General features: G+C 51.1%; 1 protein-coding gene across 2 annotated transcripts in view; it reads right to left on the reverse strand.

Moving 5' to 3' along the window:
* Positions 1–367: 367 nt before the first annotated feature.
* TXNRD1 (thioredoxin reductase 1) overlaps positions 368–15,208 on the reverse strand; it is a 419,225-nt gene continuing 404,384 nt past the window's right edge. For both annotated transcript variants that reach the window (XM_069629908.1, XM_069629909.1), the window contains 3 exons: positions 9,923–10,018; positions 9,326–9,460; positions 368–2,344 (listed from right to left, as the gene is read on the reverse strand). In XM_069629908.1, coding sequence (XP_069486009.1) covers positions 2,282–2,344; positions 9,326–9,460; positions 9,923–10,018 — 294 coding nt within the window. In that variant the 3' untranslated portion in view covers positions 368–2,281. The remainder of the gene's footprint in view (positions 2,345–9,325; positions 9,461–9,922; positions 10,019–15,208) is intronic.

Below are 15,208 nucleotides of genomic sequence, written 5' to 3' on the forward strand. Positions count from 1 at the left end.
TAGGCCTCCCCAAGCAGGCTTTGTCAGGCGGAAGTCCATTGAGATTTAACCCTTTCAACCCACATCACAATGAGACACTGGCAGATATAAAACCGTGTTCGGAGCTTTCTGATTGGCTAGTGCTCCCTCCCCGGTTGTTAATGAGAAATATATCAAAAATTTGATGCATTGTAGTAGGGAAGTTCAAACATAACTGTCATCAATGAACAGCAATTGGTTTTCACGGACCGCCTTGTATCCTAGGATACGCCTCATCATCTTCATGGTGACTCAATCAGAAAAGTGGGTGCGGACAGCCGCCCGTCCTCCTGCCATAGTGGATACATTATTACAAGAGGTTTTTATAAATCAGACTCTTACACATGGATGTGAGCGATGAACAGGGACCGTGGTCCTGTCACTTTATTAAAAAGTAGGCCTCTGAAACAAGTCCATAATGCTCAGCTGACTGTTTCTTCAATTTACTAGTCGTCGAATAACAAGCGTCTGAACTTCATCTCAAACAGAATGTGTCACAAAAAAGCAGCACACACTTTAAACACTTTATAACTTATATTAACCGTGTCTTTAGACAATTATATACAGAACGAGCTCAAAACATAGACCATTCAAATATTGCTTAAATGCCTGTACATTTCTCATGGTTTTTTACATTTATCATAAATACATTTAAATAAAGGATAAGGGTAAATTGTACTGTCGTTGCAGCAAAAAGTCTCAAGTAATGCCCTGTGTCGTTGAAATAAAAAACATGATAAAGCAACTGGCTCATCTTTTATGCACCGACGACGTAGCGCTGGTGGTTATCAGGTCAACAAATATTTACACAATATTTACAATACACAATTAGGAATTATTCATATGAATCACATGATCTAAATTCTCAGGGGGGTCAACTTAGAAACCCAAATTAACAAGAAAATAGCTGCTCCTAATAAATAAATACATATATGCACCCCCTGAACCAAGGGACTTGCACTGCAAGAATAGGGCGCGTTCACTCCGATCGGGACGCGCCTTGGTCCCGATTGAATGAACGATAGAGCGTGCCTAAGGAACATCTAACTTCTCAAAAACACATCTAGAGGGGTGCCTTGACCACAAAATTAGAAAGGTTTTTAAAAACTGGTCACAGCTGCCCTTTGCTGCCATGGAACATACTGCCAACGCGTGGAACCACCATGCAACAGGTTGCGGGGGCGCGCGCATCTAGCAATAGAAACCGTGATAGCAAAGATGGACCCCAACAGTACGTAGAGTGGTCAGTGTTCAACAAGGTAGAGAAACGGGTGCACCAGGTGGGCCTGGCGGACCTTTTCCGTGCAACTATAAAACTTTTGACTTTTTCTTCTTCGACATCTATAAAACGTATCCCCGGTAGAAAATCAGCCCTTTTCTGATCTCTGATCCACTTCCTGGCTTCAATGGTGTTTTATCGTGGTCCCTGGTGTGTAAGATTTATATTTTCAGATGTTGACTTTCTGTCCAAATCAACACAAATTCAACGGAACTGAGGAGCTCCATTGCAAGACGCGGCGTCTTAAGCCGAGGACGGCCCACAATCCAGCATAGTGATTGGTTCCGGTTCCTCAGCAAGGTAGGGAGACATATATATATGCACTGTCGCGCCACTCAACAGGACAACTAACTCAAGAACACCCTCAGAGTCCCACAGTAGACCCACAAACAAACTCTTGTCACCTGGCAGGCTTCTTGGCAGCTTAATACTGGCAAAGTCAGTCCCAATAAATATCAGATGTAGACTTCATCCTTCATCTAACTCTTCAGAACATCAGTTCCGCACACGCGCTAGAACAACATTATAACACAAGCAAAAATGACCATCACAAATCTTCAGTAGCCGTGGCTTCAGGCATAGCGGCAAACTGGCCGCGTGGCTGGAAGTTGCGACGGAGACTATATATAAAAAGAAAACACTTCATAGAAGGCTCTTTCCAAACTGTGTCGGCAGTTTTTCGGCCGAAGCCCACCGAGATCGGCTTTGGGCTCCAACGTCATAGAAGCACCAACAGGTGCCCTGCCCGCCACAGATTGTGGTGCTCGCTGCGTTACCCCACTGTTTCTGCTGCTGCCCTGGGATTGCCACAGTTGGCTGAAGGACCCCAACCTTTCAGTCCTGGAAGTCAGTGTATCTCAGTGGTTAATTTTCCCAAGCTTCTCTTCTGGCTCTCATGGTGGGAGGAGGAGGGGGGTCCTTCAAAATGTCAACTGGCTGAGATGAGTCAGTCAAGGGCAGCAGCACGGACAGCAGGGTTTAACCTCAGCATCCCGACTGCACGAGCTCCTCGCCAGAACTCTTGGTCACCGAGAGGGTCGTGAACACCTGGAATCGAAAAGAGAGCAGGTTTTAGTGCACAAAGAATTCACAGAGGGGGGAAACACGTAATGCACGGATATGAAGGCAGCCAATCAAAGCGTAGCCAACTCTTTGCAGGGCTCACAGAAAACACACAACTGGAAGATCCCTTGCCGATCACCAAATGGTCCAGGAGGAGATCCTTCACACAGATTCTCAATGACCTGATGCAAGGCTGGGGATCAAGGATTCTTGCATTAGGGAGGAGACCAAGCAATGGTCTGTAGTTTGTTATGGACCTTCCCAATGGGTCAAAAGAGGATGCCTTTGTAGGCCTTTAAGGTCTTACTCGCCCCTGTGGCAAACCCGCTCTAGGTGGCCTAAAGGTGCCACACTGACACTAAATAAAAACCCCAAAAGACATACGAAATGAAGGGTCTTTCTACATGAGGCCTCCGGCCCGGCACTATCCCTCGCCCTACCCCCTGGCTATTCCATAACTAGACAAGACCGCCTCTCCAAAGGTGGAGGTGTAGCAATTATTGCCAGAGACTCGCTCTCTATCAGAAAGGTAGAGAAATCCCTGACCAACAACAACAGCGACTACCTCCAAGTTAATATAACCCTCTCTCCCCATTGCACCATTACTGTGCACACCATCTACCGCCCTCCAGGTCCAACAGGAGACTTCCAAGCCTCTCTCATCCACCTCCTCTCTGACAACCTCAAAAAACAGTCTAAAGCCATTCTCCTCAGGGATGTCAATCTAGGGCTCCGGGATAGTAAGGACGTAGCAGCCAAATCCCGTGACTCTGCCCTCAATGCTCTAGGCTACAAGAACACCATCCTTAGCCCTACTCACACTCAGGGCAGAACGCTCGACTGGATAGCACAGCACAACTGCCCACTCATCATCACAGGTAACAATCCCACCCCATGGTCCGACCACCACATCATCACCTTTAGCATCCTCACCACCAGCTCCCCTGCTGCCCCCTTGCCTCAACCGCTCCCACCTTGCCTCGCCAGAAGCTCCCGCCAGTTCACTAAGGAAAGGCTAATGCCCTTCCTCCAAGGCCCAGCCTTCAGACCACCTTTTTCATCAGACCCAGAAACGCTCGCAACAACCTATGATACTGTCATCAAAGCAGCTATCAACTCCATTGCCCCTCTCAAACCTCGCAAATCCAAACCCACTACCCATTCCGACTCTTGGTTCACACCTGAGCTCCTCACACTCCGCAACGAGAAAAAAACTGCACTCACACAGTGGCAAACGTCCCACTCTGACAAAGCTAAGATGATCTTTAAGGCCCAATCCACTAAATTCAAAAAGGCAATCACCCAAGCAAAGGCCAAATCCTTTGAATCCAGAATCTCGGAAGCCCAATCTAGCACCAAAGAAATCTTCGCCATTTTCAGAGAGCTCGAGACACCCACTCCCGCCCCCCAGAATCTCACCAAAGACAAAGACTGGTGTGACAAAATACAAACGGCCATGCAAACCAAATTAAGCCTCCTCAAAAGCAAAATACTAGCCACTAAACAAGCCCTACCCAGTAGGCATATCCCTATCCCATCACCCGCCCCGGATCCCCCCTACCCTTCTCCTTCAAACCCATCCAAGAAAAAGACATCATCAACATTATGAGGAACATCAAACCCTCTAACTGCAAAGGTGATGCATGCCCAGCCTCCATTATCAAAGACTGCACGGAAGCGCTAGCGCCCTTCCTAACAGCCTTCGTTAATGCCTCCTTTACCACAGGGAAAGTCCCCGCCTCCCTCAAGGAAGCTTGGGTCCGACCTCTCTTGAAAAAAACAACTCTCGATCCCACCTCCCCCAACAACTGCAGACCTATCACCACTGTCCCATTCCTCCTCAAAACTTTGGACAAATCAGCCTACCTGCAGGTTCAGCACTTCATTGAAGAGAACAAACTCCTTGGACTCCGCCAATCTGGCTTCCGCCCTAGACACGGGACCGAAACCGCCCTACTTGACTTGAAAAACCAAATGGACGATGCTAGAGACATGGGTAAACCAGCACTTCTCCTACTCCTTGACCTATCCGCGGCATTCGACCTCGTGGATCATGGCGTCCTATGCCACCACCTTTCCTCCACCGCCAAATTCTCCCCAGAGGCCACAGCTTGGATCACCTCCTTCTTACAAGACAGAACCATGCAAGTATTCTCTGACCTAGCTGCCGCCTCACCAACCATTATACTCTGTGGGGTGCCCCAAGGCTCCTGTCTCTCCCCCACCCTGTACAACATCTTCACACGACCCCACTTCCTCATCCTCGACGCTATGGGCATCTCATACACCAACTACGCCGACGTTACTCAGATCCTCCTCACTCTCACAGGTAACTATGACACCGACTCCCTGACCCTCAACAACCTCTACAACACCATCCAAGCCTGGATGGCTGACAACGGACTATGCCTCAACTCTGACAAGACGGAACTCCTCCTGGTAGGTTCCCCCGACACGCTAAAAAACCTAGATGCCCAATTCAGCCACTTCACCATTGACTCCATTAAAATCCCGGTCTCCGATTCTGTCAAAACTCTGGGAGTCTACCTGGACTCCAGCCTATCCATGGATAGACAAGTCAACGCAATAGCATCCGCAGCTGCATATCATGCCAAACTAATCAACGCAGTCAGACCCTTTCTCTCCAAAGAGAACTGCACCAACATAGCCAGAGCCATCACCGGCTCCAGGCTAGACTACTGCAATGTACTCTTTCTAGGAACCTCCAACAAAAACTTAGAGAGACTACAAGTAATACAGAACAATGCTCTCCGGGCAGCCCAAGGCATTGCTAAAAGAGAACTAGCCCACTGGCTCCCAATAAAGGAAAGGATCGTATTCAAAGCCCTGACACTGACCCACAAGTGCATTCACCTCACTGCTCCAGCATACCTCTCTCAAAGGATCCACCCCGTCTCCACCACCAGGCCAACCAGATCCCCGTACACCAACATACTCTCGGTGCCACTAGTGAAAAGAGTAAAAGCGGGCGGATCCAGCTTCCCCTATCTCGCGCCCACTCACTGGAATGCCCTACCTCCCACTATCCGTGGTGAGGACTCCCTCACCACCTTCCGCAAAACTCTGAAAACTACCCTCTTCACATAAGGCCCGACACACCAGCACGAATACTTATCATATATGCTGTAATATACGACCAAATGCAATATCTGTAGCAACAGTATGATATCTTGTAGTATTCATAATGTGTTAACAATCGCTTTCATGCCTGTACCATGTAACTAAGTTATTGCAAGTAACAGCGCCTCAATGCCCCCGGGCTGCTTGCGCGCTATATAAATATAAATAAATAAAATAAATAAATAAATGGGTTGGCCTTACACGAGAGCTTGCGGAATGCGACATCCAGGGATGTAATCGCAGCAAAATGTGCACCCTTTCGTGTGACAGGCAGAGCCTACCACAGCGCAGGGGCAGGGCTGGGGTGTAACCAGCCTCCCTGGGAATATTGGGTACCAGGCCAAGAGCTATGATGACATGTGAGAGCAGGTGCAGAGCACCACACGTGCAGCTGTGCCCATGTATGCCACGCAACAATAGAATCCCTCTTATCAAGAGAACCCGGAGAACTGGGATGGGTTGCAAATATGTAAATGCGGCTGCGGGGCGTGCACACTGTCCTCGGGTGACACCCGTGCGAGGTGCACGTGCACTGGTGCACAGTCTCGATGGCGGAAGGTCTTAGTGCATTGCACGTAGGCCAATAGACTCTGCCAGGAGCCCTTGCAGCGCCTCCCATGGGCCAGCACAGTGCTTGAACCTGGCAGTGCACCACACACAGCTCGCAGTGCAGCACACACACCACAAAAGCCCGCAGTGCACCACACACAGCTCGCAATACAGCACACACACCACAACAGCCCGCAGTGCCCACACACACCACAAACATCTCGCAGTGCACCACACACAGCTCGCAGTACAGCGCACACACCACAACAGCCCGCAGTGTACCACACACACCACAAACATCTCGCAGTGCACCACACATAACCCGCAGTGCACCGCACAAACCACAACCGCCCGCAGTGCACCACACACACCACAAACATCTCGCAGTGCACCACACACAGCTCGCAGTACAGCACACACACCACAACAGCCCGCAGTGCAACACACACACACCACAAACATCTCGCAGTGCACCACACATAGCCCGCAGTGCACCACACACACCACAACAGCCTGCAGTGCACCACGCACACCACACACAGCTCGCAGTGCACCACAAACATCTCGCAGTGCACCACACACAGCTCGCAGTACAGCACACACACCACAACAGCCTGCAGTGCACCACACACACCACAAACATCTCGCAGTGCACCACACACAGCTCGCAGTACAGCACACACACCACAACAGCCTGCAGTGCACCACACACACCACAAACATCTCGCAGTGCACCACACACAGCTCGCAGTACAGCACACACACCACAACAGCCCGCAGTGTACCACACACACCACAAACATCTCGCAGTGCACCACACATAACCCGCAGTGCGCCACACACACCACACAGCCCGCAGTGCACCACACACACCACAAACATCTCGCAGTGCACCACAAACATCTTGCAGTGCACCACACATAAGTCAAAACAGAATTGACGTAAGCAGAGACCACACATTTCACTAGACACTGCCAAAAGCTGTGTGCATCTCACGCAGGCCTTCTTGTGTGCACACTACTGAAAAGTCTTGGGGCCCGATTCATGGAATTTTTTGCACAGTTCAATGTGACTTTGCACTGCCAACACTGTCTCCGTAGTGCAGAGTCACTTTGAAGCGTACAAAAACATCCCTGAATCGGGCCCGTGGTGCATTGGGCAAGGACCAACGAACACAGAAGCAGCCAGGGAAACACACCCGGGAGCACTGCATATGCCCCCCCCTCCCCAAGACACACACGCTGCCTCGTTCCCACCACTCGAAGCCTACGGAGCAGGGCCAGGACTCCCACTGAGGTCCTGCAACCGCACAGAGCTCTGCAGCAGGCGCCTTAACCCCACCGCGTTACCGTGGCCTTTTCACAGGCAGGTTGAGGAACCCCTGGACGCGCACCCCTTCCCCCACTTTCCCTGGCAGTGCACGGTGGCGTCCAGGATTAGCCCAGCTGCATTCTGAGAACAGCTGCTTGTGGTGTTTGTGTGCGCACAGAAGTGGTCGGAGCCCCTCTTTTACAATCATTGGAGGAGACGTCCTTTGAAGACAAGGTGCTTAATATTGACAGGGGACGCTTTCCCAATGGGGCGCCCCCCTGCGAGCTGCGATGGTGTCACACATAGTGGCGACTGCGTGGGATTGCGGCAAACGGTCCCCTTTCAGCGGGTTCTGCAGGATACTGCACGCCTGCTTCGCTGTCCCTGCCCTGTGCACAGAGCGTGGGGGGCAGAACAAGACACAACAACCCCTCGGCCATCACGAAGGCCATATCCGGTGCAGGAGCCAATGGCCGTGTTAACTAACTTGCTACAAGCAGGTGTCTCTATCGCACAGGTGAAAACCAGCCATGAGCTAACTGACCACAGAGGGTGCTTGGTCCAGGATAAAGGGAGAATTGCCAGCCAGGCCAGGCCAGCCAGTGGGCAGCCACTCCAGGACTTGCTTGCATCCGGTGACAGGCTCGCAGAGCTGTCACTTCCGGCTGTGTTGCAGGGTGCTCCCCCCTACCCCCCCACCACCCTGCCAGGCCACTGAGATTGCTGAGGCAGAGGAGTGGGTTGAAGGGCACTCAGCACGACCTGCCCCAGGCAGGACAGGAAGCTGCAGGTCCCGGGTCCCGTTCTTAGGGTGCCACAGGCAGCATGGCAGGGTTTCAGCTGCATTCTTGTCATGTGGCAGTCTTGAGATTGCACCCGTCTTGGGCCTCTTACCTGAATACATTTACACCTGGCAGTGTCGTTGGCAGCTCTGGAGGAGGCCTCGTTTCTGGGCGCCCTCACTGACAGGAACCTAACAGGTGTGCTTGTAGAGTGCACGGGCACCCCGTGATGCCTTGAGGCTGAATAACAGATGGTTCCTGATGTCCGACTCAACGGCCCTTATTTTATCCGCCTCGGATGGAGGAAAGATGAAAGTCTGAGTGGGCCTGTGGGACTAAAACCCTGGCAATACATGGCACCTGCCTCACTTAGGAAGAACTTGGAATCACCATCCTGGGCTCGCATGCAAGGACGGTCCCGGGATGGGGAACATCCCAGCGTTTGGCTGGGTGGCAGCAGGGTGAGTGAAATGAGTCTTAATGCACACACAGTTCACTGGTACTCCACCATGGGAGCACAATGGCACCCCTGGAAGACAATATTCCATCATGGCGCGGTTTATAGCACCGTCATGGCGGGGTTTCAGGCGACTCTGGAAACCAATTCAGTCACGGATATGCTTCAAGGCACCCTGTCAAGACGTGCCTCGATGGACTCTGAAAACAGGCCCTGCGTCATGCAGTGTTTTGAGGGGCTCCGGAAGCATATATCCCACAATGCCTGGCATTTTCTTGTCAGAGCAGGAGGCAGCATTCCATGCTTCAGTTCCAGTCGCTAATTCTTGGACAGTGGGTAAGATATTCTGGGGGAATTTCTACAGCTTTCTGTGCATAGGGACCTAAACGGGAGCCCCTACTTCTGAGGTCAAAATGAGCAACTAGGGAGAACATGATTACACACTGAATGGAAAGGTTAGAGCACTGCCCCCAGACCAGGACCCGCCCAGCCACCTTGAGACCACCCGACTGCCCAGATCTGTTGGCCAAGGGCGCAAGACAAGGACCCACACTGTGCGAAACGCCATTGAGTTTGGAGTACATCGTTCAAGCTGTGATCAGAGTTATCTGTTGTGTATTAAGCTGCAGAAGCATCTAGAAGCTTTGGCTGCACAGGACTTCTAACATACATTGAGTGATCATGGCACATCATTTGCCCAGACCAAATGCGCATGAAAGCACCTACCTCGGCACACACGGGGTGGATCCCGATCGTGCTGTCCAGCTGCTCTTTGGTCAGTCCGCACTTGATGGCGACGGCGAATCCCTGGGTGATCTCCCCGGCGTTTGGACCCAGTACATGGAAGCCCAGCACGCGCTCCTAGAGAAGGACAGAGCTTCATGAGTGGACAGCTTTACAGAAAGAAGCAAACTCTAAAATGTTCCCTTTCTACATGTTTACAGAAAGACGACGCAAACTCTAAAATGTTCCCTTTCTAAATGTTTACAGAAAGACACAGACTCTGAAATGTTCCCTTTCTACATGTTTACAGAAAGACAACGCAAACTCTAAAATGTTCCCTTTCTAAATGTTTACAGAAAGACACAGACTCTAAAATGTTCCCTTTCTACATGTTTACAGAAAGACGACGCAAACTCTAAAATGTTCCCTTTCTACATGCTTACAGAAAGAGGCAGACTCTAAAATGTTCCCTTTCTACAGGTCTACAGAAAGAGGCAGACTCTATAATGTTCCCTTTCTACAGGTTTACAGAAATAGGCAAACTCTGAAATGTTCCCTTTCTACGATTATCTGCACTGACCTCCAGAGGTCAAGACTCACCTGGTCCTTCTTGTTGCAGATCACCTTGGCGTAGCATTTGTTGTTGTCGCGTGCAGGGACCGTCCACTCCAGTGGCCAGAAATAACTGTGATAGACCTGGGATTAAAATAAAAGGGTAAAATACATAAAACCGGTAAAATAAGCAAACTCAAGAAAGGCAAAAACGAGCAAACTCAAGAAAGGCAAATAATTATTTACAAAGACTGCGATTAAGGAGATAGTGGCAGTCTAAGCGAATGCAGAAGCAGCTCAGCTTCTGAAGGTCTCTCTGTCCACTCCCACAGCTCATGAGCTGTAGGGTTGCGTGAGGTCTCTCTGCATACTCCTACAGCTCATGAGCTATAGGTTTAGGTGAGGTCTCTCCACTCCTACAGCTCATGAGCTATAGGGTTAGGTGAGGTCTCTCCGCTCCTACAGCTCATGAGCTACAGGGTTAGGTGAGGTCTGTCTCTCCACTCCTACAGCTCATGAGCTACAGGGTTAGGTGAGGTCTGTCTCTTCACTCCTACAGCTCATGAGCTACAGGGTTAGGTGAGGTCTGTCTCTTCACTCCTACAGCTCATGAGCTCTAGGGTTAGGTGAGGTCTCTCCACTCCTACAGCTAATGAGCTACAGGGTTAGGTGAGGTCTCTCCACTCCTACAGCTCATGAGCTATAGGGTTAGGTGAGGTCTGTCTCTCCACTCCTACAGCTCATGAGCTACAGGGTTAGGTGAGGTCTCTCTGTCCATTCCTATAGCTCATGAGCTCTCGGGTTAGGCGAGGTCTGTCTCTCCACTCCTACAACTCATGAGCTCTCGGGTTAGGCGAGGTCTGTCTCTCCACTCCTACAACTCATGAGCTACAGGGTTAGGTGAGGTCTGTCTCTTCACTCCTACAGCTCATGAGCTATAGGGTTAGGTGAGGTCTGTCTATCCACTCCTACAGCTCATGAGCTATAGGGTTACATGAGGCCTCTCCACTCCTACAGCTCATGAGCTACAGGGTTAGGTGAGGTCTCTCCACTCCTACAGCTCATGAGCTCTAGGGTTAGGCGAGGTCTCTCCACTCCTACAGCTCATGAGCTCTAGGGTTAGGTGAGGTCTGTCTCTCCACTCCTACAGCTCATGAGCTATAGGGTTAGGTGAGGTCTGTCTCTCCACTCCTACAGCTCATGAGCTGTAGGGTTAGGTGAGGTCTCTCTATCCACTCCTATAGCTCATGAGCTCTAGGGTTAGATGAGGTCTCTCCACTCCTACAGCTCATGAGCTCTAGGGTTAGGCGAGGTCTCTCCACTCCTACAGCTCATGAGCTCTAGGGTTAGGTGAGGTCTCTCCACTCCTACAGCTCATGAGCTACAGGGTTAGGTGAGGTCTCTCCACTCCTACAGCTCATGAGCTCTAGGGTTAGGCGAGGTCTCTCCACTCCTACAGCTCATGAGCTCCAGGGTTAGGTGAGGTCTGTCTCTCCACTCCTACAGCTCATGAGCTATAGGGTTAGGTGAGGTCTGTCTACTCCTACAGCTCATGAGCTACAGGGTTAGGTGAGGTCTGTCTCTTCACTCCTACAGCTCATGAGCTGTAGGGTTAGGTGAGGTCTCTCTATCCACTCCTATAGCTCATGAGCTCTAGGGTTAGGTGAGGTCTCTCCACTCCTACAGCTCATGAGCTCTAGGGTTAGGCGAGGTCTCTCCACTCCTACAGCTCATGAGCTCTAGGGTTAGGTGAGGTCTCTCCACTCCTACAGCTCATGAGCTATAGGGTTAGGTGAGGTCTGTCTCTTCACTCCTACAGCTCATGAGCTCTAGGGTTAGGTGAGGTCTCTCCACTCCTACAGCTCATGAGCTACAGGGTTAGGTGAGGTCTGTCTCTCCACTCCTACAGCTCATGAGCTCTAGGGTTAGGTGAGGTCTCTCCACTCCTACAGCTAATGAGCTACAGGGTTAGGTGAGGTCTCTCCACTCCTACAGCTCATGAGCTACAGGGTTAGGTGAGGTCTGTCTCTCCACTCCTATGGCTCATGAGCTGTAGGGTTACATGATGTCTCTCTGCGCACTCCTACAGCTCATGGGCTATAGGATTAGGTGAGGTCTCTCCATTCCTACAGCTCATGAGTTCTAGGGTTAGGTGAGGTCTGTCTCTTCACTCCTACAGCTCATGAGCTGTAGGGTTAGGTGAGGTCTCTCTGTCCACTCCTACAGCTCATGAGCTCTAGGGTTAGGCGAGGTCTCTCCACTCCTACAGCTCATGAGCTCTAGGGTTAGGTGAGGTCTCTCCACTCCTACAGCTCATGAGCTGTAGGGTTAGGTGAGGTCTCTCCACTCCTACAGCTCATGAGCTACAGGGTTAAGTGAGGTCTGTCTCTCCACTCCCACAGCTCATGAGCTACAGGGTTAGGTGAGGTCTGTCTCTCCACTCCTATAGCTCATGAGCTGTAGGGTTACATGATGTCTCTCTGCGCACTCCTACAGCTCATGAGCTATAGGGTTAGGTGAGGTCTCTCTACTCCTACAGCTCATGAGCTACAGGGTTAGGTGAGGTCTGTCTCTTCACTCCTACAGCTCATGAGCTGTAGGGTTAGGTGAGGTCTCTCTGTCCACTCCTATAGCTCATGAGGTCTAGGGTTAGTTGAGGGCTCTCCACTCCTACAGCTAATGAGCTACAGGGTTAGGTGAGGTCTCTCCACTCCTACAGCTCATGAGCTACAGGGTTAGGTGAGGTCTGTCTCTCCACTCCTACAGCTCATGAGCTACAGGGTTAGGTGAGGTCTGTCTCTCCACTCCTACAGCTCATGAGCTACAGGGTTAGGTGAGGTCTGTCTCTCCACTCCCACAGCTCATGAGCTACAGGGTTAGGTGAGGTCTGTCTCTCCACTCCTACAGCTCATGAGCTACAGGGTTACATGATGTCTCTCTGCGCACTCCTACAGCTCATGAGCTATAGGGTTAGGTGAGGTCTCTCTACTCCTACAGCTCATGAGCTACAGGGTTAGGTGAGGTCTGTCTCTCCACTCCTACAGCTCATGAGCTACAGGGTTAGGTGAGGTCTGTCTCTTCACTCCTACAGCTCATGAGCTGTAGGGTTAGGTGAGGTCTCTCTGTCCACTCCTATAGCTCATGAGGTCTAGGGTTAGTTGAGGGCTCTCCACTCCTACAGCTAATGAGCTCTAGGGTTAGGCGAGGTCTCTCCACTCCTACAGCTCATGAACTCTAGGGTTAGGTGAGGTCTCTCCACTCCTACAGCTCATGAGCTATAGGGTTAGGTGAGGTCTCTCCACTCCTACAGCTCATGAGCTACAGGGTTAGGTGAGGTCTGTCTCTCCACTCCTACAGCTCATGAGCTATAGGGTTAGGTGAGGTCTCTCTATCCACTCCTACAGCTCATGAGCTCTAGGGTTAGGTGAGGTCTCTCCACTCCTACAGCTCATGAGCTCTAGGGTTAGGCGAGGTCTCTCCACTCCTACAGCTCATGAGCTCTAGGGTTAGGTGAGGTCTCTCCACTCCTACAGCTCATGAGCTATAGGGTTAGGCGAGGTCTCTCCACTCCTACAGCTCATGAGCTACAGGGTTAGGTGAGGTCTGTCTCTCCACTCCTATAGCTCATGAGCTGTAGGGTTACATGATGTCTCTCTGCGCACTCCTACAGCTCATGAGCTACAGGGTTAGGTGAGGTCTCTCCACTCCTACAGCTCATGAGCTACAGGGTTAGGTGAGGTCTGTCTCTCCACTCCTACAGCTCATGAGCTATAGGGTTAGGTGAGGTCTGTCTCTCCACTCCTACAGCTCATGAGCTATAGGGTTAGGTGAGGTCTCTCTATCCACTCCTACAGCTCATGAGCTCTAGGGTTAGGCGAGGTCTCTCCACTCCTACAGCTCATGAGCTCTAGGGTTAGGTGAGGTCTCTCCACTCCTACAGCTCATGAGCTATAGGGTTAGGTGAGGTCTCTCCACTCCTACAGCTCATGAGCTACAGGGTTAAGTGAGGTCTGTCTCTCCACTCCCACAGCTCATGAGCTACAGGGTTAGGTGAGGTCTGTCTCTCCACTCCTATAGCTCATGAGCTGTAGGGTTACATGATGTCTCTCTGCGCACTCCTACAGCTCATGAGCTACAGGGTTAGGTGAGGGCTCTCCACTCCTACAGCTCATGAGCTCTAGGGTTAGGCGAGGTCTCTCCACTCCTACAGCTCATGAGCTCTAGGGTTAGGTGAGGTCTCTCCACTCCTACAGCTCATGAGCTATAGGGTTAGGTGAGATCTCTCCACTCCTACAGCTCATGAGCTACAGGGTTAGGTGAGGTCTGTCTCTCCACTCCTACAGCTCATGAGCTACAGGGTTAGGTGAGGTCTGTCTCTTCACTCCTACAGCTCATGAGCTCTAGGGTTAGGTGAGGTCACTCCACTCCTACAGCTCATGAGCTACAGGGTTAGGTGAGGTCTGTCTCTCCACTCCTACAGCTCATGAGCTCTAGGGTTAGGTGAGGTCTCTCCACTCCTACAGCTAATGAGCTACAGGGTTAGGTGAGGTCTCTCCACTCCTACAGCTCATGAGCTACAGGGTTAGGTGAGGTCTGTCTCTCCACTCCTATAGCTCATGAGCTGTAGGGTTACGTGATGTCTCGCTGCGCACTCCTACAGCTCATGGGCTATAGGATTAGGTGAGGTCTCTCCATTCCTACAGCTCATGAGTTCTAGGGTTAGGTGAGGTCTCTCCACTCCTACAGCTCATGAGTTCTAGGGTTAGGTGAGGTCTCTCCACTCCTACAGCTCATGAGCTATAGGGTTACATGAGGCCTCTCTGTCCTCTCCTACAGCTCATGCGCCTACAGATCATGCTCTCTAGAGTTAGATGAGGATTCTCTTTCCGCTCTTACAGCTCATGAGCTATAGGGTTACATGAGGCCTCTCTGTCCTCTCCTACAGCTCATGCGCCTACAGCTCATGCTCTCTAGAGTTAGGTGAGGCTTCTCTTTTCGCTCCTACAGCTCATGAGCTATAGGGTTAGGTGAAGTCTGTCTCTCCACTCCTACAGCTCATGAGCTACAGGGTTAGGTGAGGTCTGTCTCTCCACTCCTACAGCTCATGAGCTACAGGGTTAGGTGAGGTCTGTCTCTCCACTCCTACAGCTCATGAGCTATAGGGTTAGGTGAGGTCTCTCCACTCCTACAGCTCATGAGCTCTAGGGTTAGGTGAGGTCTCTCCACTCCTACAGCTCATGAGCTCTAGGGTTAGGCGAGGTCTCTCCACTCCTACAGCTCATGAGCTCTAGGGTTAGGTGAGGTCTCTCCACTCCTACAGCTCATGAGCTATAG

This window comes from Ambystoma mexicanum, chromosome 12 (assembly GCF_040938575.1).
Source record: "Ambystoma mexicanum isolate Mex_15411 chromosome 12, UKY_AmexF1_1, whole genome shotgun sequence".
Taxonomy (NCBI): domain Eukaryota; kingdom Metazoa; phylum Chordata; class Amphibia; order Caudata; family Ambystomatidae; genus Ambystoma; species Ambystoma mexicanum.